The following is a 24,436-nucleotide window of genomic DNA, read 5'->3' as shown; positions in this document are numbered from 1 at the left end:
TCCCAAGACCTCCGGGCTCATCCACAGAGTGCAATAAAAAGAGTTTTTGCTGCTGTGACTCACTGGAGCCCAGCACAGAGCACAAAGGCAGAGCCCTGCCCGTGGCTGCAGCACCCAGGGGTGCAGCTTTGTGCAGGGATTAGCTCCCACATGCCAGCCCTGCAATCACAGCCAGAGCTCCAGAGCCTCCCCCAGCAGCCACAAAGGTCAGGCTCAGCTGCTCTGCCCAATTATTCCCCAGCCTGGACAAGAGCAAACACTGGGACTCACGGGCTGGGCTCAATGCTGAACTGCAAAATCTGCTCAGCTTCTCTTTCTGCTTCCATTGCTGCCATTTGGAAGATTTTTTGGTGATTATTTTTTTAAAATATATTTTCTCCAGGCTCACTGGGGTTGTTAAACCATCCAGAGGGAGACAAGCAGACCACAAAGGCAGCTGGACACCGAGCCGGGACTTTTAAACCCAAGAGCTGTGAAATACCAATCCTGGAGCGAGGAAAAATGGATTTGCTCAGGTTTAGGGGGCCAAAATGATCAATCAGCACACAAAGGACTCCTTCCATCACTAATGTGCTTTTGCTGGGAATAATATATGTAAGAAAATGGAGTTTTTAACCTTTTCTCCAGAGAACCACTGCTTGTCAGAATTACTCGACGGCAGCGACGGGGATGAAGAGGAAATTCTTGTCTGTGGAGAAGATTTAGAGCTTAATCCTTTTGATGGCTTGCCTTACTCCTCCCGTTACTACAGACTGATGAAGGAGAGAGAAGAGCTTCCAATATGGCAAGAAAAATGTACTTTCATGGAAACTTTGCTTCATAATCAAATTGTGATTGTGTCAGGAGATGCTAAGACTGGCAAGAGCTCCCAGGTCAGTACAACAGACTTGGTTGGGGTTTTTAAATGAAGTTTTAGAACATTTAATGAGGTGTGAATTTCAGAGTCACTGTAACTATTGTAATCCAAGTATTAAGGCCAGAAAGGGAAAGTGAAATGCAGAAGGTGAATAAAGATTAATGGAGTCAAGTACAGATTTAAAATATATTAAACATTTTAATAACTTTCTTCAAGCACTCAAAAAAATTTGAAGTTACTCTGTGTTTTGCTTCTGGTTAATGCTGTATCAGGAAAGAAATACAGGGGGATTTGTCATAAGATAAAGTGACAAAACATTCACAGAGAATGAAGGATTGAAATCAGCAGGGCTGATTCTCAGGGAGAATTAATGGTCTTTCACCCTCTTCATCCAGGAGCAAATGTTCTCTCCAACAGCACAAAATTACTTTACAAAACTCCTGTTAAAAGAAACCACGGAAGCCACAATCTCAGCTGAGTCTAAGCACACAAGTATCAGTCAGACTATGAAATTCTGCTTTACCAATATATAACAAGCCAGGTCTGTTGTCACAGAGAGTAGAAAAGAATTTTCAAATAAGTGCTATCTGCCAAAATACTGTTGTTTATGACTGGGATCAGGAGAAAAATTTCTTGCAGGTAGAGCTGCAGGATAATTACTGTTTCAGGGCATCTCATATATCCTACAGACTTCAATGCTGGACACTTCTAGAGATCACATTTTAAACTAGACACATCACACCTCTCCCTGAAAATTCCTGTTCCCATAAAAATGATTCACGTCCATATAATTTTTGGAGTGCCAAGTTTTTACCCCTTGTTATTGCCTGTAATTTACACACAAAAAAAACTTGTGTAATAGTAAACAACTTGCTAAGAAATGTTAGCTTTTAAATTGTCCTTTAACAAGGCAAATTTTATGGAACCTTCAATAAGATGTAGCACATTCCTGGTTGGTTTTTAAACATTTCTAGAAATGTGTATAACTATACAGAAATAAATTATATGTGGCTGATGCACCTAGCTTTAGATGTTGATTCAATGAAGGATTTAAAACCTAATACATCCATTAAATAATATTTTTAGTGCAATTTTAATTTCTCATAACAACAAGACATGGATATTTTCCAGTGTTGATGTTAGTAAACATATAAACTAAGGAGCTGCTGGGTAAGTTCCTGGAGTAGTTTATGTGTTTGCAGAGTAATTAATCTGAAATTACAGATATTGGCTGTGGCATTTGTCAGTTTGAAATCCAGGGATATGTTCTCCATGGATATAGTCCAGCAGGGGCAGGTTTGCTGCTGAGCCAGCCCTGAACACAACTGCACCAACCTCGCTGTGATGCCTCAGGTTTAGCTTTTATGTTTTTCAGATTCTATTCTGCTTTAGTGTGCAAGTCTAGGCTTCATATTAGGGGATGGTGAGTTCTCTTCACAGAGCAGGGAGACAAAACAATTCCTGCTCCAGCTGGGCACCAAGGACAAATGACCCAAATCTCAGCCCAGGAGCACAAACACCGTGGGCTGGAGAGAGAAAAACAAGATGGGACTTCATAATCTAAAGCTGTAATTGGACAATTAATTCCAATATGCAAATGGAGCAGAACTGATCAAAGTGAGAGACCTGGTGACCAGTTGTCCATTTTGTGGCCATTTTGGGATGTGCTGCCCAAGGTGGACCTATTTGAGGCCTCTTAATAAATCCCTACTTTATTCTTTAGCTCTGTCCAGCCTCTGTTCTAGGGCAGCCTTCACAAGGCATCAGCTGGATCCATCAGCACGTGCTTGCAGTGCCCCTGCTGTCACCTCCTCCCCAGACGCCCCTTCTGCAGCAAATTCCAACCAACCTGAGTCCAGCTGAGCAATTCCCAGAAAAACCTTCTAATCCATGTTGAGAATTTAAGAGATTCCAAGAGCTGATATGGGTAATTCCCATGCATGGTGCAGGCCCTGCGAGCAGCGAGCTCTCAGCTTGGTTTTGCTGTTCCACATTGCTGAGAACATTCCAGTTGTTCAAAATTCCAGTCCTGGAATGAGCTCCTAACAGCAACTAGCCTATGGGAAATTAAACTAATAATAATTAGTCCTTTATAATCTAATCAAATACCACAGTTTGTATACCTCACCCTCTTTAAAATAAACATGTGTTTAGTCCAGAAAATACTTATTAGTCTTGGGATAATGGGATAAATCCATTATCCCAATATAAAGGTTCAGAAAATGTTATCATTGGTTTTGCAGTATATTCATTTTAATTTCCTTTACTGGACTCTTTCACAGAATTCACAGAATTTGCAGACTTCACAGAATTACTGGGCGGGAAGAGACCTTCAAGATCCTCGAGTCCCACCCAGCCCCAACCCCTCAACTCAACCCTGGCCCCCAGTGCCACATCCAGGCTCTGTTAAACACACCCAGGGATGGGGACTGCACCACCTCCCCGGGCAGCCATTCCAGAACTTTATCACTCTATTTTTCCTGATATCCAACCTGTATTTCCCTTGAGGCTGTGTGCTCTGGTTGTGTCAGTGCTGCTGCAGACAGAGCCCAGCCCCAGCTGAGCACAGGCACCTTTCAGGAGCTGCAGAGTGATGAGGGCAGCCCTGAGTCTCCTTTTCTCCAGGCTGAGCCCCCCCAGCTCCCTCAGGGGCTCCTCCTTACAAAATGAAAATGACGGGGAAAAAAATATTAAATTCATGAAGCACTTTTGACAACATTGATTCGCTCAGCTCATAGCTTTGGTTTCCTAAGGAGCTGAGCGTGCTGATGCCGTGCAGCCCTCACGGCGGTGCTGTGCTGTGCCCGCAGGTCCCTCAGTGGCGTGCCGAGCACTGCCCTGGTGTCCTGCTGTCCCCGCAGGTCTCTCAGTGCTGTGCTGTCCCCGCAGGTCCCTCAGTGCTGTGCCGAGCACTGCCCGGCCCCGCGGTGGTTTCCAGGAGCCCATCCAGCCCTCACCCTGGTGTCCTGCTGTCCCCGCAGGTCCCTCAGTGGTGTGCCGAGCACTGCCTGGCCCTGCAGCCCCGCGGGGTTTCCAAGAGCCCATCCAGCCCTCACCCTGGTGCTGTGCTGTCCCCGCAGGTCTCTCAGTGCTGTGCTGTCCCCGCAGGTCTCTCAGTGCTGTGCTGTCCCCGCAGGTCCCTCAGTGCTGTGCTGTCCCCGCAGGTCTCTCAGTGGCGTGCCGAGCACTGCCCGGCCCCGCGGTGGTTCCCAGGAGCCCATCCAGCCCTCACCCTGGTGCTGTGCTGTCCCCGCAGGTCCCTCAGTGCTGTGCTGTCCCCGCAGGTCCCTCAGTGCTGTGCTGTCCCCGCAGGTCCCTCAGTGGTGTGCCGAGCACTGCCTGGCCCTGCAGCCCCGCGGGGCCGTGGTGTGCACGCAGGTGCTGCCCCGGGCCGCCGTGGCGCTGGCCCTGCGTGTGGCCGATCAGATGGAGCTCGGCGTGGGCCATGAGGTGGGGTACTGCGTGCCCTTCGAGAGCTGCTGCGCGCCCGACACCATCCTCAGGTTGGTGCCAATCCCTTGCTTCTGAAAATTTAAAAGTAATAAAATGATTATAAAAATAGTCATGCAATTAGAGTAGTGATAATTCAGACAATTTGAATTAGGACAATATGAGACAATAGAAACAAACAGTTATGGATGTCCGGGTACCTTTTTCTGGGCAGCGTAAGCCCAAAAAAGGCCCCACGTTAACAGAGGATTAAGCCTTAAAAACAACAGCCTGTTGCATATTCATACACCTCATACATGATGCGTAAATTCCATTCAAACACAGGATTCTGTCTGGTCAGTGTCAGCTTCTTCCTCTTAATCCTAACAGCGTCATTATGCCCGAGCGAGGCAGGAAGAAGTTCATTTCTCCTGATAATGGAGCAATAAATTCTCTTTCTCTGAAAGATTCAGGTGTCCTGTGGCTGCTATCTCGGAGTCCTTTCTTTAGAAAATAAAGTATCCTACATAGCATAGTTTCTATTTTAACATGTTTTTTTGTTATAACCTAAAACTATATTTAACACACTACTCGAGAGAATTAATACAGCATAACTTTCTAACGCAACACATACAGTATTAATTTTAATATTTGCAAAAGGCCAGTCATGAAATACACATTTTTCACAGTGCCTTTGGAGGCCTTCGGGACAAGGTGTGGCTGGGGAAGCTGGCAGCACTGCAGATTTTATAAATAAAAATCAAAGCTGTTTTGGAAAGTTGTAGAATTTTAAAATCACAGTGTATTGAGGTAGAAGGGACCCCAGAGGGATCACCCAGTGCAGCACAGACACCCCAACAATCCCACCCTGGGCATCCCTGCAGTGTTGTCCAAACTCCTGGACAACTCCTCTGGGCCGTGCCCATTCCCAGCACCCTCTGAGGGAGAACCTTTCCCTAAATCCAGCCTGAAGCCCTGCAGCCATTCATTCCCTCAGTCCTGGGCACCCCGAGCTCTGATCAGAGCCTGCCCTGCTCCATCCCTCACTCACATGAGGCTGCAGTGAATGGGCTCTCTCCTCTGTTCTGCAGAGACTTTGTGATGAATCAGTAAGCTCTAAAAGGTTTGAAGGAGGCATTCTGGGATAAATCATAGCAGAGATTTAACTAGGCAAGGTTACTGTCCATGCAAAACTTCATTAGGCACCTCAGTAACCTCTTTTTCTTTTCCTCTACTTTTGTTTTCTGTTTTCCAGTACAGGAATGTTCATTACCAGAAGAGAACAGGAGATAATTTTTCCCAAGTTTAAATTCAAAAGCAATCAAAAAACATGGCTAGAAGGGAATATATCCATCAACAAGAGGACAATAGCATTCAGGGGGATTTTTGGGAGATAACAAATGCACTTAATGTAACAAGTACAGGCAGGTGACAGCAGGAACAGAGGATTCAGCTTTTGAGCCTCCCAGAAAGTTATGAGAGTTATTTTCTCTGGTTCCTTAATATGGGAGGCACAAAGTATCATATCTAGACCACAAGTTTTTTTCTCAGCCCCCGGGTTCAAGTAAGAAGAGGATACTCACCACTTCTGAAAATCAATTTCCACCACTCTTCCTCTTGCCTGTCCTTTGTCTGTGGAGAACTCCCTGCAGCTGCTCCTGTTGAGAGGGAGATGAATCCCTTCCTCTCACACATCAAAACCTGCTTCAAGAATTCCAAGTCCTGCTGTGCCACCAACAAAAATAATATCCTTTAAAAAACCTGTCAGTAGCAGGGATAGAAGTGAGGAGGGCCTTATGGTATAAATTAATTGCTCATCTTGGTTCTGGCTCTTCCTCAAGTGCGCCTTCCTTTCCTCATCCAAAGGGATTTGTTCCTTGCTCAGGAGTTGTTTATGGCATGTGATGGAAGATGAACAGATGATTTCAGGGCAGGAGGATTTCTGCTTTTGCCTGGAGCATCCTTTCCACCACTGTGTCTCTGAGTGTCATTGAATCACATCAGGTTTGTAGCTGCTAAAGGAAGGATTTGAACATGTAACTGAGACTAAAAATACTCCCTGTTCTTACCAAACCTTTCCTGTTGGAACAGAAAGAACAAAGCTGCCCCCAAGAGACTGAATTAATTTCTTACAATAATAGTCCAAGGCTTTTGGTACTTTTTTGGTACTCTGTTGGTGGAGTGTTGTGTGTGTGTGTTGCAGGTACTGCACAGATGAGATGCTGCAGAGGGAGATGATGTCCACGCCCCTGCTGAGCTGCTACAGCGTCATCGTCCTGGACGACGTGCACCAAAGGACGGTGGCCACAGATGCCCTGCTGGGCCTGCTGAAGGGGGTCCTGGCAGCCAGGGCAGAGCTGAGGCTGGTGCTGCTCACTGCCCCCCACATGTGCAGCGCCCTGCAGGGTTTCTGTGGCAGCGTGCCCGTGCTGCGCGTGCGGGGCCGGCACCGCGCCCAGGCCGTGTTCTCCTGCAGCCCCCACGGGGACCCCTTCCTGCCGGCCCTCAGGCTGCTCCTGGAGATCCACCACGCCAGGGAGAGGGGGGACATCGTCATCTTCCTGGCATCTGAGCAGGTGAGTTGTTCAACTGATGCCTTAAGGTTTAGCTTTCGTGTTTTCCACATGGGAAATAACTCTGAACTTCATATAAAGTGCTAGCAAGTTCTCCTCACAGCCCAGTCACACAGAACAATCCTTTTCCAGGCCCCAAAAAGGGCAAACAGCAAACTGGGGAGAGCAACCTGGGAGGATGAGACTTCATAACCTGGAGCTGTAATTGGAACCCCAGTATGGAAATGGAGCAGAACTCATAAAAATGTGAAAACTCGTGACACGCCGTCCAATCTTGGGTCCATCTACATTAGAAACAGAATCAATATTGTCTCCTATTTTTTAGCAAAATGCTGCACAAAGAAACTTTGATTAAACTGCTGGCTGTCCATTCCAGTCAGATATTCTGAAAGCAACAACATTTCAACATTAACCCCCGTATGGAAATGGACCAAAGCTTATACAAGTGTGAAACCTCATGACTCATTGTCCATCTTGGGTGTAGCCATGGCCAGGCTCTTGTACTGCCCAAGGTGTATCCTGTGAAGGCCTTTAATAAATCCCTGTTTTATTCCTTTAACTCTATCTAGCCTCTGTCCTAGGTAGCTTGTCTAGGAACTAAACCTGTTCTCTTTCTGATTTTAATCAGGAAATGTGTTTTTTTAATCTGACCCATAAATACCTTGCTAAGGTATTTGTAAGTCAGATTAAAAAACTGCTGTCTTAGTAGCTAAGATAGCAGATGTGCCACCAGGTTTTATAATTTCAGGGTTTTCCTTGAAAGAAGCCATGGCATACATAACACTGTGTTTTATACACATTATATATATATATATATATATATATAACACATAAATATTGTGTAGAAAGTATATATTTTTTGCAGGTTTAAAGAAAGGCCACCATCCTTTTGTGTGATGCAAAAAGCTGTAGAAGCAGCACAAGGGCAGGGATTTAATAACCTGTCCTGGCATTGGGCATCCCACAGTTTGTGTTATCCCTGTTGGGTGGGAATGGACACACGGACACAGGTCCAGCCTCATCAATGCCCTACAGCACAGGGGAGTTTTACCTTCAACCTCCCAAGGAGATTTTTCCATTTGGATTCTTCTCCCCAACCATTTGTGTGCACAGTAGCAGGAGGAAAATGTCACTCCAGAGGTGTGGCAGAAAATCCAGGAATCTGCACAGGCTTGGCCATTCTAAATAGTGACACCTTTGAATCTCTGTAGACAGCAGTGGTTCCCTGAATTCACTGCACCAGCAAGTCCTTTAGAGCTGCCAAAGTAACCTCACAATCAAAAAAATATTGCAGTATTTGTGATTATTATTATTATTATTATTATTTTCCTGATAATGATCCCCAATCTTCCGCTGTGTGTCATTAAATCTGCTTTGGAACAACAAAATCCCCAGGAAATAATGACTTTTCTCAGCAAAGATAATTTACCACAAGCTACCCAGGTAGTGTTTGTTGCTTTTTGCTGTTAAAAGAGGGATGGATATGAAACACTTTTAATAATGTCAATAATCAGTTTTAAACCTTATAGACACCAATTTTACAAATGATAAAGTAATGAATTCTCTGTGTTAGTCCCCTTATTTACAATAGATAATGTCAGAGAAAAAACACACTCTCTTTCCACTTCAAAAGTTTCATTTCTGCTTAAAAAGGTTTTTTTTGACAGGTAAATTCCCCAGAAAACTAAAATAGGAATTTCTTTCTTCCAAGAAGAGATCACTCATTTTTCTCTCTCTCAATGAACAGAACACTCATTATGGACCAGAACATCCCATGAATTCTTGTTTAACTGTGATTTAAAGTTTCACAGTGGTAATGGCTCACTGTTCCCAAGCACTCAGCTGTCTTTTAAACTAAACAAAAATATGAATTAACCAAGAACATCAGGATTTATGAGCTACCCTGCTGCCAGCCTTGCTCTTAGATGTCACTCTTGTATCTTTATAACAATTTTTATGGAGCACTTTCAACCTATAACTGCTGGAAATGTGGTGTCACACTCAAAGAGAAACTCAGTCTGGCTTTTCAATTTTGCAAAACCTTTGCTAATAAAAATGCTTTTAAAAAAATTCCCTCTCAGACTGAGCAAGGCCATGAATTATTTTTGTATGCCTTTCAAAAAATGGTGCAGAGCATAAATGGTTTCTTATTAACCCCCCCAACAAAAAAAACCACTAAACCCACAACAAAAAGCTTTTACAATTCCTGTCTAACCTCTGGATCTGTGAACTCTTTTAAAGGTGATGTTCCATCAATACAAGTTAGGGATATTTTATTGACTTTATTAAATCTTTATAAGGTTTATTAATCATTGGGGGGAAAAAATTCAAACCTTTACAATAATTACATCTTCTCAAATATAATAATTAAGGGAAAGTAGGGAGGTTTCTGCATATTTTGATCATTTTATGTGATGCAATTGGACTAAGAATATAACAATTTTGTAAGGAAAAAATGTATTTCTCTTGATTCCAGGAAATTGAGAAAGCTTATCAGATGATCAGACAGGAACAGCCCAATTTAAACCCTGACCTTGGAGAACTCATCCCCATCCCTTTGTACCCCACAAAACAAGACCTGACTCCCAAACTCATTCAAAACAAGCAGAAATGCTGCCAAAAATACAGGAGGAAAGTGCTGCTCACCACCAGCTCTGGAGAACCTCTGATCTGGACTAAAAACGTGACTTTTGTCATCGATGTGGGTGTGGAGACAAGAAAGGTCAGTGAAGGGAAGCAGAGGCACTTTGTCCAAAATAAACTCTGCAAAAGGGCTTTTCAGGGCAGGGGAGAGGGAATTGTGCAGCTCAGATTAATGCAAATAATCTCTAGAGGATCATGTGGTTCTCTCTTCTTTCACAGCTCAGGTTCTATGATATTTTTAACAAGCAAATTAATAGAATTTAAATCATTTTCATGGACATCTCATGTGAAAACCAAGCAAGAAATCACAGTTACTTCCCAAATCCAATCAGAAATTGGATTTTTGAAGTTTCTAAAAGCAGATGAACACTTCCAGTTGAAATTGCCACTCATTTGGGCACCAAACCCATGACAGATTGTTTGCAAAATAAATCTCACCTGAGTCTGGCCTATCAGTCATGAATCTCACTTCAGTATTTCATACATAAAGCAAAATACAATCACTTCTTAGACACCTGTTGGTAGATCTGGTTTAGGAGATTATTCTTATGCCTTATTTAATTATTTAGTAATTGCCCTCACAGGTAATCTCTATTTTTTCAAGCTGCTTGTGCTCCTCCTGGCCATGTGCTCCCTTCCAAATACTGCAATTTATCTAATTGCATTAGAAATACTTAGATAAATTAACTAAATAAACTGATTATCTAATTCATACTTAACCTTTTCCAGTTCGTTCTAAGTTTGACTTCATTTTTTTGTTTTCCACCCTGGGAAGGATTAGTACAGCTGCAAAAAAAAAATTTAAAAAAAATCTCATTTGTTTTATTTCTACAAAACTGAAGTCCTAAGGGATGAGTAACTGTGTAGGAACATGAACTGGAGAGCTGCACCACTACAGGTTTTGTAACTGTCCTGGTTAAAATAAAAATTCCAGTAAGAGGCAAAAGAAACAATGTAATACATTTCCTTTCTATAGTACAAGGTGGAATAACCAAAATTGGAGTTAAGTGTTCCTAACATTTTGGAGCAGGAATCATTAATCCTGATTGGCCTTGCAGGTATTTCAGGGAAAAGCTTGTGAACTACCAGTACCTTTCATTTTCACTGCACAAATCTGTCATTTTAAAAGGTTTTTAACTGGGAATTATGAACTAACTCAGTCTCAAGGCAAGTTTAAAAAAGTTAGTTTTGTGTGCCAGGAAGAAGAGCCCAAAAGCAGTTTTCAATTAGACCATGCTTATTTCTTAAACTTATTCCTACAACTGCAGTTTTCTTGGATGGCAGAAATGAATTTCACTGCCATGGTCACCTGAAGCCCAAAGTACAATTCAACAAATTACAAATGTTGTGAATTTAAAATACAAATCAGTGGGAACAAACCAGATCCAACAGTTCTGATGTCTATCAAATCACCTCCATCAATCAGTGATGCAATTTTTACCTTTAATTCAATTATTTTGTTCAGTCCTATGATATTCTTCCCTCACCAGTTCAAATTCCCTTCAGCCAAAGCCAGATGAGCACTGAGGGAACAGGAAAATTCAGTGCAGAGCAAAATATCCCACCTGATCCTTACAGCTGGGGTAAATCAGCAATTCACCTGCAGGAAAGGAAATTTGTGCCCTGCACTGAAGGATGTTTTTTTAAATTTTTATCATTTTTTTAATCTGCTTCAAGCAGGTAGAGTTGACTCATAAGGCAGGAGTAGAGAGCTGCCTTATCCTGGCAGTTTTAAGTCTTGCTGGACACCACAGGCTTGTGGCCAGAGCAGTGAATCAGCTCCTCAGCTTAATCCAAATAAAGCATAATTAAGATAACTATAAAACATGGCATCATATATCTCCAATACAGCCCTCATCTCCTGTAGTTCCAATATTAAGACAAAAATCTGGAGCTAGGGAGCAAAATGCTGTCAGAAAATGTTGGGATTCTGTCACCGCAAGAAATAAATAATATTTTCTGATGTTTTTCTTGATGATAGCATTTTCTGCTTCAGTAAGGTACATTTCTTCAGGGGGGAAAAGAAGACATTTATCTCAGAGCACACTTAGAGTGACTGCAAAACATCTGTCAGTTTGTCAGGGTGCTGAGTGCTCTCCTTCCCAAGCTGCTGAAACGAAAAGAAATGAAAACTGTTACTACCCTTTCTGTGAAATGACCTAGAGAGAAATTGAGTACAGACCATTCATATTTTTGCAGCCCTTGTGTACTTGTCTGATGCTTGGTGTCTCTTTCATTTAAAGGTGTACAATCCTAGAATCAGAGCAGACTCTGTTCTAACCCAGCCTATCAGCCAAAGTCAAGCAGAGGTGCATAAACAAATTCTGGGCATGTCTCCATCAGGTAGAAATATTAGCTCAAAATTTCAATCCATTAGCTCAAATTTATTAATGCAACCAACGTGGCAACGTGAGGATGAAGCATTTTAAAAAAGGTAATTTTCCTGAATTCTCTTCCAGGGAAAATCTTCTGCTTGTACCCTGAAGAATTTACACACAAGGAAATGAAAGCAGAAATTCCAGCTAAAGTTCAGGAATCCAACCTCATCAGCTTGGTCCTGTTCCTGAAGAGGATGGACATAGCAGGCTTTGCTCACTGTGACTTCATCAGCAGCCCAGGTAAGAGGATTCACCAATTTCTCATATTTTTATCATTATTTTAGAAGTTTTTTCCAGGTTAATTTTACCCTGTCACTCACAGGATTGTTTTTTATTTAAAGACTTGTAACAATATCACCCAGCTTTTCCCACTTACCTGCTACAGCAGTTCTCAGCTCAATAGCACTTAGAAAAAAGACCATAAAGTATCTGAATGGAATTGGAATGCTAAAACAAAACTCAATATTCCAGCTATCTTCTCATCTAGGTTACATATTATTTTCCTGTAACTCACAAAGAAAATTTGTGCCCTGTTGTACGAGGCATTGTACAGATATCCAATGAAATACAATCCTTTAATCAAAAGTTTACAAGCCAAATAAAGCACTGCTGTTACCTGGGGGATGTGTGTGGAGGAAATGAGCTTCCTCCTTATCCTCCAGCATCTCCCACCTCAAATTTACACTGGGCTGTTCCTTAGGGCAATATTCCTTATAAAATAAAGCCAAATACACTTTCAATACTAGCCAGGGAAAACACTGAATTTGAGGTAAGAGAATAAAGGAAGTTTTTCCCTGACTTTATAATTGAGGTTTTTTTCTATAGGATATTTTCCTCTGTTCTGGCTTATCACAAACCCCAAATGCCACTGCAGGTTCTTTGAAACCCATTAAAGTGAGGGAAATAGCCCTGATTTCAGCTTTGGGGATTGCTGGCTTCATTCTTGAAAATTTTCCAGTACAAACAGGAACATTTCTTATATTATCTTGCCTTTCCTTGTGCACTTACACAAAATTGGAATGATCTCTTCTATGTTATTAATCAGTAATAAAGTGCTAATTCTCACTGTTGGATGTTGCAATAGATGGTTAAGTGGAATTTTCAAGAAAAATTTATTCTATTTTTCCCTTGTGTGTTGTTTAGCAGAAACATGCCTAATAGAAATAGGGAAAAAGCATGACCAGTCTGATGGTAATTAATTCAAAACCAATGAGAATTGGAGTATTTTGGCCTTGTGTCATCTCCTCTGCTGAACCCACAAAATCTGCATGGAAAATGCTTATGGAATAATTTGCTTCCACTCAAATTTAAAACATATTTTACTATTAAAAATACCATAAAACATTTTAATGCTTTTCCTGGATATGAAGAAATTTGGTCTTGAACTGTAGAAGGAATTAATAGAATTATATCAGGGAAAGCACTCAGCATTTTTGGATTTAAAGGGGACAGCATTCAGAGAGAGTGAAATGCTAGAGGCACATAAGGGTTTCACAGATGGAGGAATTCTAAGTTTTAGCTGTATTTTTGGATAATGCAGCTGAAGAAAGATGTGTGAAAATTGTGAAGGTATTTGGTGAGTGAAAGAATTGGCTTTACTTGGATGGACAACACATATGACAAAGCTTTTGCTGACTAGATCAAGAGTGCCAGGTGTTGGTATTGAACAGTTTTAGGAATTACTGAATTATTGTCCACTTAGTACAGTGGACAAACTGGCTGAACAAAGGAAAAAATCCCACAAACACTGCAGGGGTGCTCTGAAAGGAGAGGAGAAATTCTGCACAATTTCCTTGTTTGCTTCCTGCCTTACACAATTGAACATTTGAGGCACAGCTTTGGTGATCCAGCACAGCTCCTCCTTTAACCAGAACACCTCACACATTGGCTTTCTTTCCACTTTGGAGCAGACAGGGAACTTTTTTCCTACCAGCACTTGGACTGATCCCTACAGAACCCTCCAGAGATGAGTGCAAAGCTCCCACAGTCAGAACACAGAGTTTGGAGTGCCTGCTGTGAAATTCTCTGAAAGAAACTGGAGAGCCCAAGGGATAAATTTGTCAGGAGAGTCAGTTCCTGTGTTGGAGCAGCTCACAGAACTCCAAACACATCAGGCTTTCAAGCACACAAACCAAGAATGGTTTGGGCTGGAAGGGAACTTAAAGATCACCCAGTTCCATCCCTGCCACGGGTTTGGCTGTTCCATGGCTCTTCCCCTCCTTGGAGCTGAGTTCCCTTGGAGTAAAAGGAATAAAAACATTGCAGCATCCCCTGGGTGCCACAGGCTTCCCCTGCTCTGTTTCTGTCCAGCATTCTCACCTTGTCTTTGCAGCTGAAACACAGGGAAGCTTTAGGGGTTTCAGGTGAATTTCTCCTAAACAAAATCAAGTTTTCACTGAGATAACTGTTGAACAAACAAATCAGAAGGACACTGAAATCCATAGCAAGAAGTTCTTCTCAATCTGTCTCCTGCACATGGAGAACGTGCAGCAGATAAGAGACAAAAAATACGTCAGTAAAACATTTTATTTCTGCTCAGCAACAATGTGCACAAGGGATTTTTTTTTTTTTTTTCCTGCTGCTCTTTGAGGAGAAATAAAAGCCTGGATTAGGTCTGACTCATTACTGCATTATGAAAGCAACAAACATGTCAGGCTTACAGCTGCTGCATTTAATTCATGCCATAATGGAGAGCAGCAAATGCAGCAGAGCTCGCTCCCCTTTCTGGAATTCATGAGCCAGAGGAAAATGAACCTGGCACTGCAGCTCCAAAGTGCATCAGAGGGATTCCTGTGCCCCTAGAACAGGGATGTGATTACATTGTGATCAGTAAATCAGGATTCCTGTGCCCCTAGAACAGGGATGTGATTACATTGTGTTCAGTAAATCAGGATTCCTGTGCCCCTAGAACAGGGATCTATTTACACTCTGATCAGGAAATCAGGATTCCTGTGCCCCTAGAACAGGGATGTGATTACACTCTGATCAGGAAATCAAGATTCCTGTGCCCCTAGAACAGGGATGTGATTACACTCTGATCAGTAAATCAGGATTCCTGTGCCCCTAGAACAGGGATGTGTTTATACTCTGATCAGTAAATCAGATAGATCTTTGCGGGGGTTTATAAAGGGACAAAAGAATCCCAGTCCCACAGATTGCAGCAAGGCTGAGTACTTTTGTAAATCACTGGAAAATCCTTATTTAAGCTAAGTGAATCATTAGAAAGATGAAGCCATGTGAAATTTCTCTGCGGGATCAAGGGGAAAGCATTTGCAGATTCTGCATTCATTCAGAATTTCCCTAAACAATTTTCAGATTAAAGGATATATCAATGGTCATGACCATGACATTTGAGAGCTATGATTTCACAACCCCCTGGAGAATACATTTCTAGAAAATCCAGAATAACAAGAGTTGTATACATTTATATAATTTCAAATTGTTTCAGAAAAATTAATTTTTGGCATATTTTTACTGGAGACTGTCAAAGACAGAAACTCAATCCACCATGTAAACTCTGTTCAGCAGAGATCACTTCAGGGCAGATTTATTATCTTAAATTTACTTGTTAATTCTTTGTTGTATTAAATTCTGGATTTCATCAATTAAATGATGTGTGCAGACATTTTTCAGTAAATTCTGTCAGGACAGGGCAGGTCAGGCCCTTCCTGGCAGAAAAGCACAGCAGGGACCATCACCAGCCAGGCTGGAGGAGTGATGAAGCAGCATGAGGGGGAATGGAAATACTGCAAAGGATGAGCTTGGGCAGGTAATTTTTAATGATCAACTATCATTTCAAAATCATAGTTATAACTGGTGCCTTCAGAGCAGAACAGACACATAAAAAATCCTGACTCAGAAGGTACAGGGGGGGAAAAGAGAATCAGGACAGAGAAACTTGTGCTTGCAGAAGAAAAATCTTTGCATAATTTGAGGAAAACTTGGCACAGACTCCTCCTTGCTCTCAGTTTGCTGTCCAAGGAGCGGTGTTGGACAGCAGGAACAGCAAACACCCTTCCCAGGACTGCTCTCCCTGCAGGAATTGCTTTGGCAATTCTTTCTGCTGTTCAGCCCAACAGAACCTGCACAACCTGGGGTGTGCCAGGCAGAGCATCAGCTCCTTTAACACAACCTCCCTTCACCTGACAGCCATGGCAGCTCTTTATTTCAGTTTTTCCTCTGAAAGGAAAAGATCTATCAAAAAAAAAGGTATTTTACATCCTCAGCATTTGCAGAGTAGGAGACCAGAACACAGGAGCTGTGGATCTCCAGAGAAGCACAAGAGAGCAGTTAAATGGACTATTAAAATCACAAAATTTAGGTTTCATTCCTATCTTTATTATCCATTTATTACAGACCAAATCCCTAAATTGCTTGCTTCCTGAAGCAACAAGGATAATACTTTTTCATTTATTTGCTCACACCTTGAGCACTTGCATTTCAGCCAGCTGGGACGTGGTGCTGAGGACTACAGGTGTAGCTGCCTTTAGGGACAGAATTTACTCTGTTCACATCAAAGTTACAGAAATACAAAACCAAGAATATCATTTTAAGTAGCTTGAAACTTTCAGATAAACGATTCCAGTGCTAACAGTAACATTAAGTTATATATTTGCTTTCCTAAGCCTAAGAAGGATCACAAGCAGAATCTGTATTTACATAAAACTGGTCAGATTCCCTGAAATGAGTCCAGAGCAGCCAAAGAACACAGAGCAGGGAAAGAAAATATCAGATTAGGAAATACCTTTTAAAATTCCAGGGATGTGACAGCTTCTTGTTGAAAGCCCAGGACACATCTTGAGAGGTTTTTTGAGCTTTGCTGCTGTGAAACAGCAGTGGAGTCACAAATCCTCGTGGTTCACACCTCAAGGCAGCAGTGGCTGCTGCTGGCAAGAAGCCCTAAAAAGATCTACTCTGGTTTTTTATTTTTGCTTTTTTACTGTTCCTTCACCTGCTCTAATCCACCTTTACTGTCTTGTCCTTTCTAGAGCAATAAAACTCCAGGAATCTTTTTTTTTCTTTTTATTTTTATTTTTTTCCAGAACATTCATAGCAAGACAGGGAAGTAATTTCTGCTTATAAATCTCAAGACAACTAACTCTAGGGCATAAAAATGCAAATTACTGATGCCATCAGGAGGTTGAAATTGGCTGCCATATAACCATGTATTTTGTGAGCTCTAGCACAAACTACTTTGTTGAATTCTGGAAAACAGCTTTCCATGATCTCCTAGTAATTACTGCACATCTGAGTGACCCTTTTACTATCCCCGATTTTCAATCACTGATTTTTATTTCCTGTCACTGACTCATATTCATCATCAGCTGCTACTTCTCATTTCTTTAAAACTCCTAAGTATTTTCTTCTCAGATACTTCCGTTTTTGCAAGGGCTCATTGTTTATCCCACTAAACCCCATATTTTTTATAATAAATGTCTTCTCTGGATAGAATTGTACAGGCAGAGGGAGGAACTCTGAGACTGAAATGAAGCAGTTTCAAAATGAATTTGCAGGTTCCTGAGAGAATTTGTCTGAAAACTGGGTGTTCTAAACTTAACCAAAGTCACATTAGCAGGTTGAGATGATGGAAAAGAACATGTAAGGGGAATTAATAAATTCTTTTCCCCCTTCAGACATAACAGAATGAGGTTAAAAGCAACAGGTGCTTGTTTACTTCCCATTTTACTTTTACTGGTTAATTCCAGAGAGATGGCAATAAACAATTCACTGCCAATGAAGTGAAAACCTGATCTCAAGATTTTCTTGCAGAATGTGTGGGGAAGTGTGGCTAAATGTGCCCTAGCAGCTATTACAGTCTTTTAGTCTTGGTGATGCCATTCCCACTCTTAATGAATGCAAGAAATTATTTCTGGCCATCTGCTAATGAAGATCCAAGTGCAGATGCACCCCCTGCCTGTGTGGGCAGCTGTGCTTGTGGCCTGGATATTTTATTTAGGGATTTTTCCCCATGAATGGACAGACTGACAGCAGCTGACAAATGGCCAGTGCAGCTTCCCAGGGCTGGGGCGAGGCCAAGTCCTGCTGCAGTGGAATTTCTGCCACCAGCTTCAAATTTAACTTGTTATCCATAAAACTGAGAAAATATCAACCAGATCCTCAGGCTGGAGTGAGGAGAAAGTTTCTGCAGTGGTTGGAGAGCAGTTGTGAATGTAAATGAACCGCTAACCATGACAGATATTGACCATTCAATATAACCTGGAATAGAAATCTACCTTGGAAAAGAGCTGTGAGGAAAAGAACCTTAAAGAACCTTCACACTTCAGGAGTTCCCAAATTTCCACCCATGTTTTTCATGCTCTGAAAACAATTTTTGGGGTGTAGGCCTGACAACTTCAACTTGAGGATCCCTCTCTCAACCACATAAAGCTCTTCTATGCTTGTTTGACCTCCTTTTATCACCATCAGATTTCCTTTCAGACCTGCTCAGTCCCTAATTTTAAGTGTTGATTTGTTTAATCCCGTCCTCTCAGGACATTTTCTTATTTCCCACATTATTTTTGCTGCCTCACTGTTCTCACTTCTACCTATGGAAGTTGTAAGGAAGTTATCACCCACACTAAGGGAAAACTGAGCATTGAATTTTGTGGAGTGAGAAAGTACAGCCAATTGCTAGGGAGACATTTTATTTTACTACATTCCCATTTTTCTTCTGGTGTTATTAGAATCTGTGTAAAAAAAGTATAAAAATTAAAAAGGCAGTCAAGAGAACTTCAAATACCTGCAAGAATGAAAGTTATAACTTCTGTAAATATCAGAATATCTCCTCTGGTTAAAAAAGATCTTTCCTAGACCTGTTCTGTATCTCAGCACCCCTCAAAATTGTGACCACCCCTCTTAAAAAAGAATAAACATAAAAAATCCACCTGAAATCTGCCAATAATGGAAGGAGTTTTGACAGAATCTAGGGGTATTGAGGATTGTGTCTGAGCTTCTTAAAAGTATCAAAAAAGTGATTTGCAGCTTATGATTGTTACCTCTTCTTCCTCCAGAATTTTCTCAGCCTTTCATTCATCCATTACTTTTTGTTCTTAATAGTTTATTTTTGTTCAAATATTTTTGTTCTTATTTTTGTTCAAAGAAAAGCATCGTTTTCCCACAGCTGAAATATTATAATGAGAGTTCAGACATTCATTCCTGTGTACCACTCTCAAGAACTGGAATTCTCTTCCCTTTTTCCTTAGCTCCTGAAAGCCTGATGCAGGCTTTGGAAGATCTGGATTATCTGGCAGCACTGGACAACGATGGAAACCTCTCTGAATTTGGGATTATTATGTCAGAATTCCCCCTGGATCCTCAGCTGTCCAAGTCACTGCTGGCTTCCTGTGAATTTGAGTGTGTGGATGAGATGCTCACCATTGCAGCCATGGTCACAGGTACTGCTGGATCAGCTCTCACTGCAGGCCTTGTGCCACCTGACCAATCCAGATTCCTTCCAAATCTATCCACAAAAGCAAATTTTTGTTATTCACATCCTGTTTATTTCAAGTAAATGAATAGATTTGGTTGTTCAAATCTTAACTGTAAGGATACAAGGAAAGCTAAGTAAAGAATTCCCACATGGAATTCCATTTCCAGGCTTTAGCTGCCCATTGGCTTTCTACCTTTTGTAAGAAACATCCCTTCCAAATGAAACTTTCTTATTTTAATCTATATTTGTGACAGATCAGTGCAGCAAAATAAAGAAAGTTCTAATTATAAAACATTGAACTGTTTACCTACAAAGAATTACTTTGTGATCTTGTCTCTCTGACATAACCTTGGAGTCTTGGGCAGCAAACACATGAACCACAGGCTATCAGTCTGCATGAGTTGTTCTCCTTGTAGGACAACTTTTTATGCCCAAACTGGGTTGATTTTTAACTTGTGATGGTTTTTCTAAAGTACATATAACAAATGGAAATGTTTGAGCATAGGCACAATTCAGTTTTAGAAAAGCTCAAAAGACACAAAAGTAAAATGCACTGGAAGCAGAAATTTCAACATAGAGGAGCAAATTAAGGCATTAAGTCAAAAGATGTCTTTTTATAGTAAAGAAACCATTTGTTGAATTCTGGTTGAATTAGGTTGTCACATTAGGAAGCTTTTTTGGCATCAGTCTGGGAGAAAGCTGCTCTTTTGTGTTTGCAATACATATTAACTAAACAATATCATTGTCGGTGCTAGAAATGAAGGGATGGGACAATTTTCAGGCTAAGAACGATTTACTGCTCAGACAAACATCAGTCTCAGAGTCCCTGAGATTTCAGAGGAGCAAGCATTCGGCCATAGCTCAGAGCAGTCACAAGTTCTTTGTTACAAGGCAATCTAGAACTTTCTAACCCAATGGACAGCTGCCACAGGGTTTATTTTGCTTTTCTGACCCATCACCTTTACTCACTTCTGCTGCACTGAGGATGCTTTTGTCCAATGGGCTTCTGTCTCACAGGCACACATCTGCTTCTGTTCTAACTTCTGAACTCTCAGCTCGTTCCATACAGCCCCACCCCTGCATTATAAACCTTCACCATCTCATCAGTGCAGTTTCTCACTCACTTCAGGCACATTCTTACTTACAACTACAGAAATAGGAGTTTATGATTTTTCTGCTTAATATCTGTGTATTGTATTTTTACATCAATCCAAGGCTGCAGATCAAACCCTTCAGTGTCTGTGGGAGTTTTTCTGATTCCCACAAAACAAGACTGGTAGGACACCCACAAAATAAACACTTAGTGAATGCAGCAGGTTCAGTTCTTCAGCACTGATCCAATACTGGGGGTTAAATGCAACCAAGGAGGGAAGAACCCAAAAATACCAATGGGTTTTGTGCATGCACCTCTGTGTTTTCACCACGGGCCTGGTTTTCCCTCAGCTCCCAGCTGCTTCCTGCTCGCCCCTCCTGGCACAGAGGAGATCGCTCGGAGCCGCTGGCGCCGCTTCTCCCACCCTGCAGGAGATCACTGCACCCTCATCAACGTCTTCAACGCCTTCAGGGCAGCCACTGCCAGCCCCACACACACAGGCAAGTGTGCCCGAGCCAACATAAGCTCACTGGGACCAGTGTGGGAAAAAAAACAAACCCAAAAATCTGGTGATTGTTTCTAGAATTGCTGATATGCGGGGAGAAACCTATGGGAGTAGCTATTGCTGATGAATATTAATTTACTAATTAATTAAAAACATCCTAGGACGGTATCTCTGAACCAACAGGGATCCATAACCATATTCCAGCTGTCCTTTGAAGTGGCACTGTGCAAAGCCAGAATGATGGTTCCTCCTGTAGAAGCACAAAATCCAAGTTTAGGGTGAATAGAAGCTGTTGAGGAGGACCTCAATTCCCCCAACAGCCCAACAATTCTGCTGGGGTTTTGATAGCTGTGATCTGAAAGGAAAAGTTAAAGGACAAATGGAAAGTAGTAAATGTGATGATGTTTGCAGGGGTCTTAGGATGAGGGAAGAGACAAGAATGTTGACTCCGTATTTCAGAAGGCTTGATTTATTATTTTATTATATATATTATATTAAAACTATACTAAAAGAATAGAAGAAAGGATTTCATCAGAAGGCTGGCTAAGAATAGAAAAGGAATGGAAATGATAACAAAGGCTTGTGACTGACCAAGACAGTCTGGACAGCTGGACTGTGATTGGCCATTAATTAGAAACAACCACATGGGCCAATCCCAGATGCACCTGTTGCATTCCACAGCAGCAGATAACCATTGTTTACATTTTGTTCCTGAGGCCTCCCAGCTTCTCAGGAGAAAAAATCCTAAGGAAAGGATTTTCCATAAAACATGTCTGTGACAAGTAAAGTCCACATTTGAGGGAACACAAATAAAAGCCAGGAGACTGCAGAGCAGCAGAAGCTCTTCACTGCATTTTCCCCTGCTCCAGTTCATTTCTGAGTCCAGTGCTCAGACAGCAGAGGGATAAATTTGCACTCACTGAGTAAAAACCTGGGGCAGGGAAGCAGGATTGTCTCCTGTTCATGTGGAATGCTGAAGGGAGCTCCAGGAGCTCCAGTCCTTTACCAGAGTGCAGCACCAGCACTACAGGTGTGATTTGAACTCCATATCCTGGCCTAAATCTACAAGGCCTGAAAAATAGAATTGCTATTCATTCTGTGGTAAGCTTTATTCATAACAGAGCAAAGAAGGGATTCGATTGAGGAAGAAATAGCTGCAATTCTGTAAAACTAACTGAGGGTATCAAGTATTGCCCACTTACTTTGTGAGCTGAGCCTAAGCTGTCTGCATGGCTCATTACCAGAACTTTGGACATGCCTGCAGCAGTGCAAGAGCATTTATTGCACAGAGCAGCACCTGTGCAGCAGTGGGATTCTGCTTTAAGCCAAACCATTGTTTTTCCCCACAGAGCTCAGCAGGGAGCAGTGGTGCTGTGAGTGTTTCCTGAGCTGCTCTGCCCTGAGCATGGCAGAGATGATCAGAGCCGAGCTGGTGGAGATCATGAAGCGCATTGAGCTGCCCATCTCAGCACCAGACTTTGGATCAGAAGCAAATCTGCTGAGCATTAAGAAAGCTCTTTTATCTGGTTACTTCATGCATGTAAGGAAAAACTCTGTGGCTTCATCTTCCTGCACTGTTAAATTATGTAGAATGTTTTCAGAAAACCTAAGTTCATTAGTGAAATCTCTTGATTACCATAAAAGCCATTTTTTTTCTCAGTGTATCAAACACTTCTCATTTCAGCCTTTTCTCTGGGGTTCTTCTCTCAGTGCATGGAGTTCACACTCTCCACAGCAAGAAAAAAACTGCCAATATGCCTTTCACTCAAAGAACTCTTACACCTCAAAAAACCCTCTTGAAATTGCAATATTCTCCCAGGAATTATCTCCTTTTTGAAGGTGAAAATTGCCTGGAAATAGAGAAATACTTGGATATATTTAGGTGTGCGTAGCAGACAGCTTGCCTCATCTCAGGAAGGCACTCTAACTGTAATTGTAAATGTAAACTAGATTGATTTATTCCCACTTGAGTCCCCAGGCTTTCCTTCACATCCCTGTGCAGTCTTCATACCAAAATTACCTCTCCCAGCTGCACATTTCATGGCCTGACACTTTGTATTTAAAGTCTATGAAAAGTAAATGTGCTAAAGAATACATGTTTGTATGTCTTCACACAGACCTGCAAAGCCAAACCCAGATAGTTTTGCACTTACTTGTTGCAGCTTCCCTTCAAATAAACAAATGAACATTTTCTTTAAGTCTCATTTCATGGTATCCACTCCCAAGCTTTCCCACACAAGCTCGGGAAGTGGCTCCAGTTGAAAGTATCTGAAGGAAATTTTAATTTCTGGTTAAAATCTAAAAGGCACTGATCAATTCAATCATGGATAACTCTCCACATTGTTTTTGGTTTTTTTTTTTTTTTAGATTGCTCGTGATGTGGATGGCTCAGGGAATTATTTAATGTTAACACACAAACAAGTGGCCCAGCTCCACCCCTTCTCATCCTATTGCAACACCAGGAGGATTCCAGAGTGGGTTTTGTTCCATGAGTTCAGCATCTCAGAGGGCAATTCCATCAGAGTTGTCTCTGAGATCTCCCCCCATCTGTAAGTGACCTGTGATGCAACCCTCCTTCACTCCTAAAGCCACAAAATCATCACTTTGGGAGGATAATAAAAATAAACAGGGAAGATGTGTGTTCTCAGCCCTCACTATTCTCAGTACTTGCCACTGTAACTGTAATCTATTGAAAAAGCCACATTATTAGCTGCAAAATTTCTTACAAGGTAAAATATATAGAAAAAAAAATTTAAACGGAGTTAACAGAGCAGTGTACTCACACAGGAATCCAGCTGGAAAGGTCTTTGCTCCCTGAAAAGCTATTTTCCAGCAAATCCTTTTCTTAACATATTTTCTGTAGCCAGCCAGCTGAATCATGGCCTGTTTATGGATTCAGGGAGAGACCAGAGTGCTCCTCCTGCAAAAATCTCTTTACACAAAGAATATCCATTTCACTCTCCCATCTTTTTCATTTGCCATGTTTACAGGAGAGCTTTTTTCATAATGTTATTGAACCACTCTGCTCTAAAGCAGGGAAATTCCTATTCAATGCAGCCTGCAGCACTGGGAACTGCACTGCAGCTCAAGTGCAGGCTGAGGATTTTCAGTGCTACCAAAAGCAAAAACTCCTATTACATCTTGCAGACAATCTTGGATTCTTGCAAAGTTTTGGGCTTAAATATCAACTTTGTAGCTTCTTTTAGATATGCCTGGAAATAATTGTTCAAATATTTGAAAATTCAATAAAACTGAATAATGTTTTGTGTGATTTCCTCCCCAGATTTGCAGAGCTGGTACCTCAGTATTATTTCAGCAATCTTCCTCCAAGTGAAAGCAAGGATATTCTGCAGGAAGTGATCAATCACTTGGCACCTGTTTCAGCCACAAAGGAGGAACAGAAAACTGCCAGTGACAGCAAAGAAAATGAGGAATTTCCCCAAACTCCCACTGAGCAGAGATGTGTTATTCAGTGAATTTAGACTGAACCATCACACACTGGACAATAAATAAAAGCAATATATCCAAAC

The 24,436-nt window shown here is 41.6% G+C and overlaps 1 protein-coding gene across 1 annotated transcript; it reads left to right on the top strand.

Annotated features, from left to right (window-relative positions):
* Positions 1–341: 341 nt before the first annotated feature.
* Positions 342–24,430, top strand: DHX32 (DEAH-box helicase 32 (putative)). The gene is made up of 11 exons (XM_058810732.1): positions 342–872; positions 4,169–4,359; positions 6,489–6,861; positions 9,335–9,580; positions 11,745–11,844; positions 11,961–12,119; positions 19,082–19,273; positions 20,752–20,905; positions 22,263–22,446; positions 23,274–23,455; positions 24,190–24,430. The coding sequence occupies exons 1-11, from the start codon at positions 603–605 to the stop codon at positions 24,380–24,382; spliced, it is 2,244 nt and encodes a 747-aa protein (XP_058666715.1). The 5' UTR covers positions 342–602; the 3' UTR covers positions 24,383–24,430.
* The last annotated feature ends 6 nt before the right edge of the window (positions 24,431–24,436 follow it).

Source organism: Ammospiza caudacuta, chromosome 9 (assembly GCF_027887145.1).
Source record: "Ammospiza caudacuta isolate bAmmCau1 chromosome 9, bAmmCau1.pri, whole genome shotgun sequence".
Lineage (NCBI taxonomy): Eukaryota > Metazoa > Chordata > Aves > Passeriformes > Passerellidae > Ammospiza > Ammospiza caudacuta.
This window is presented reverse-complemented; position numbering and strand designations above follow the sequence as displayed.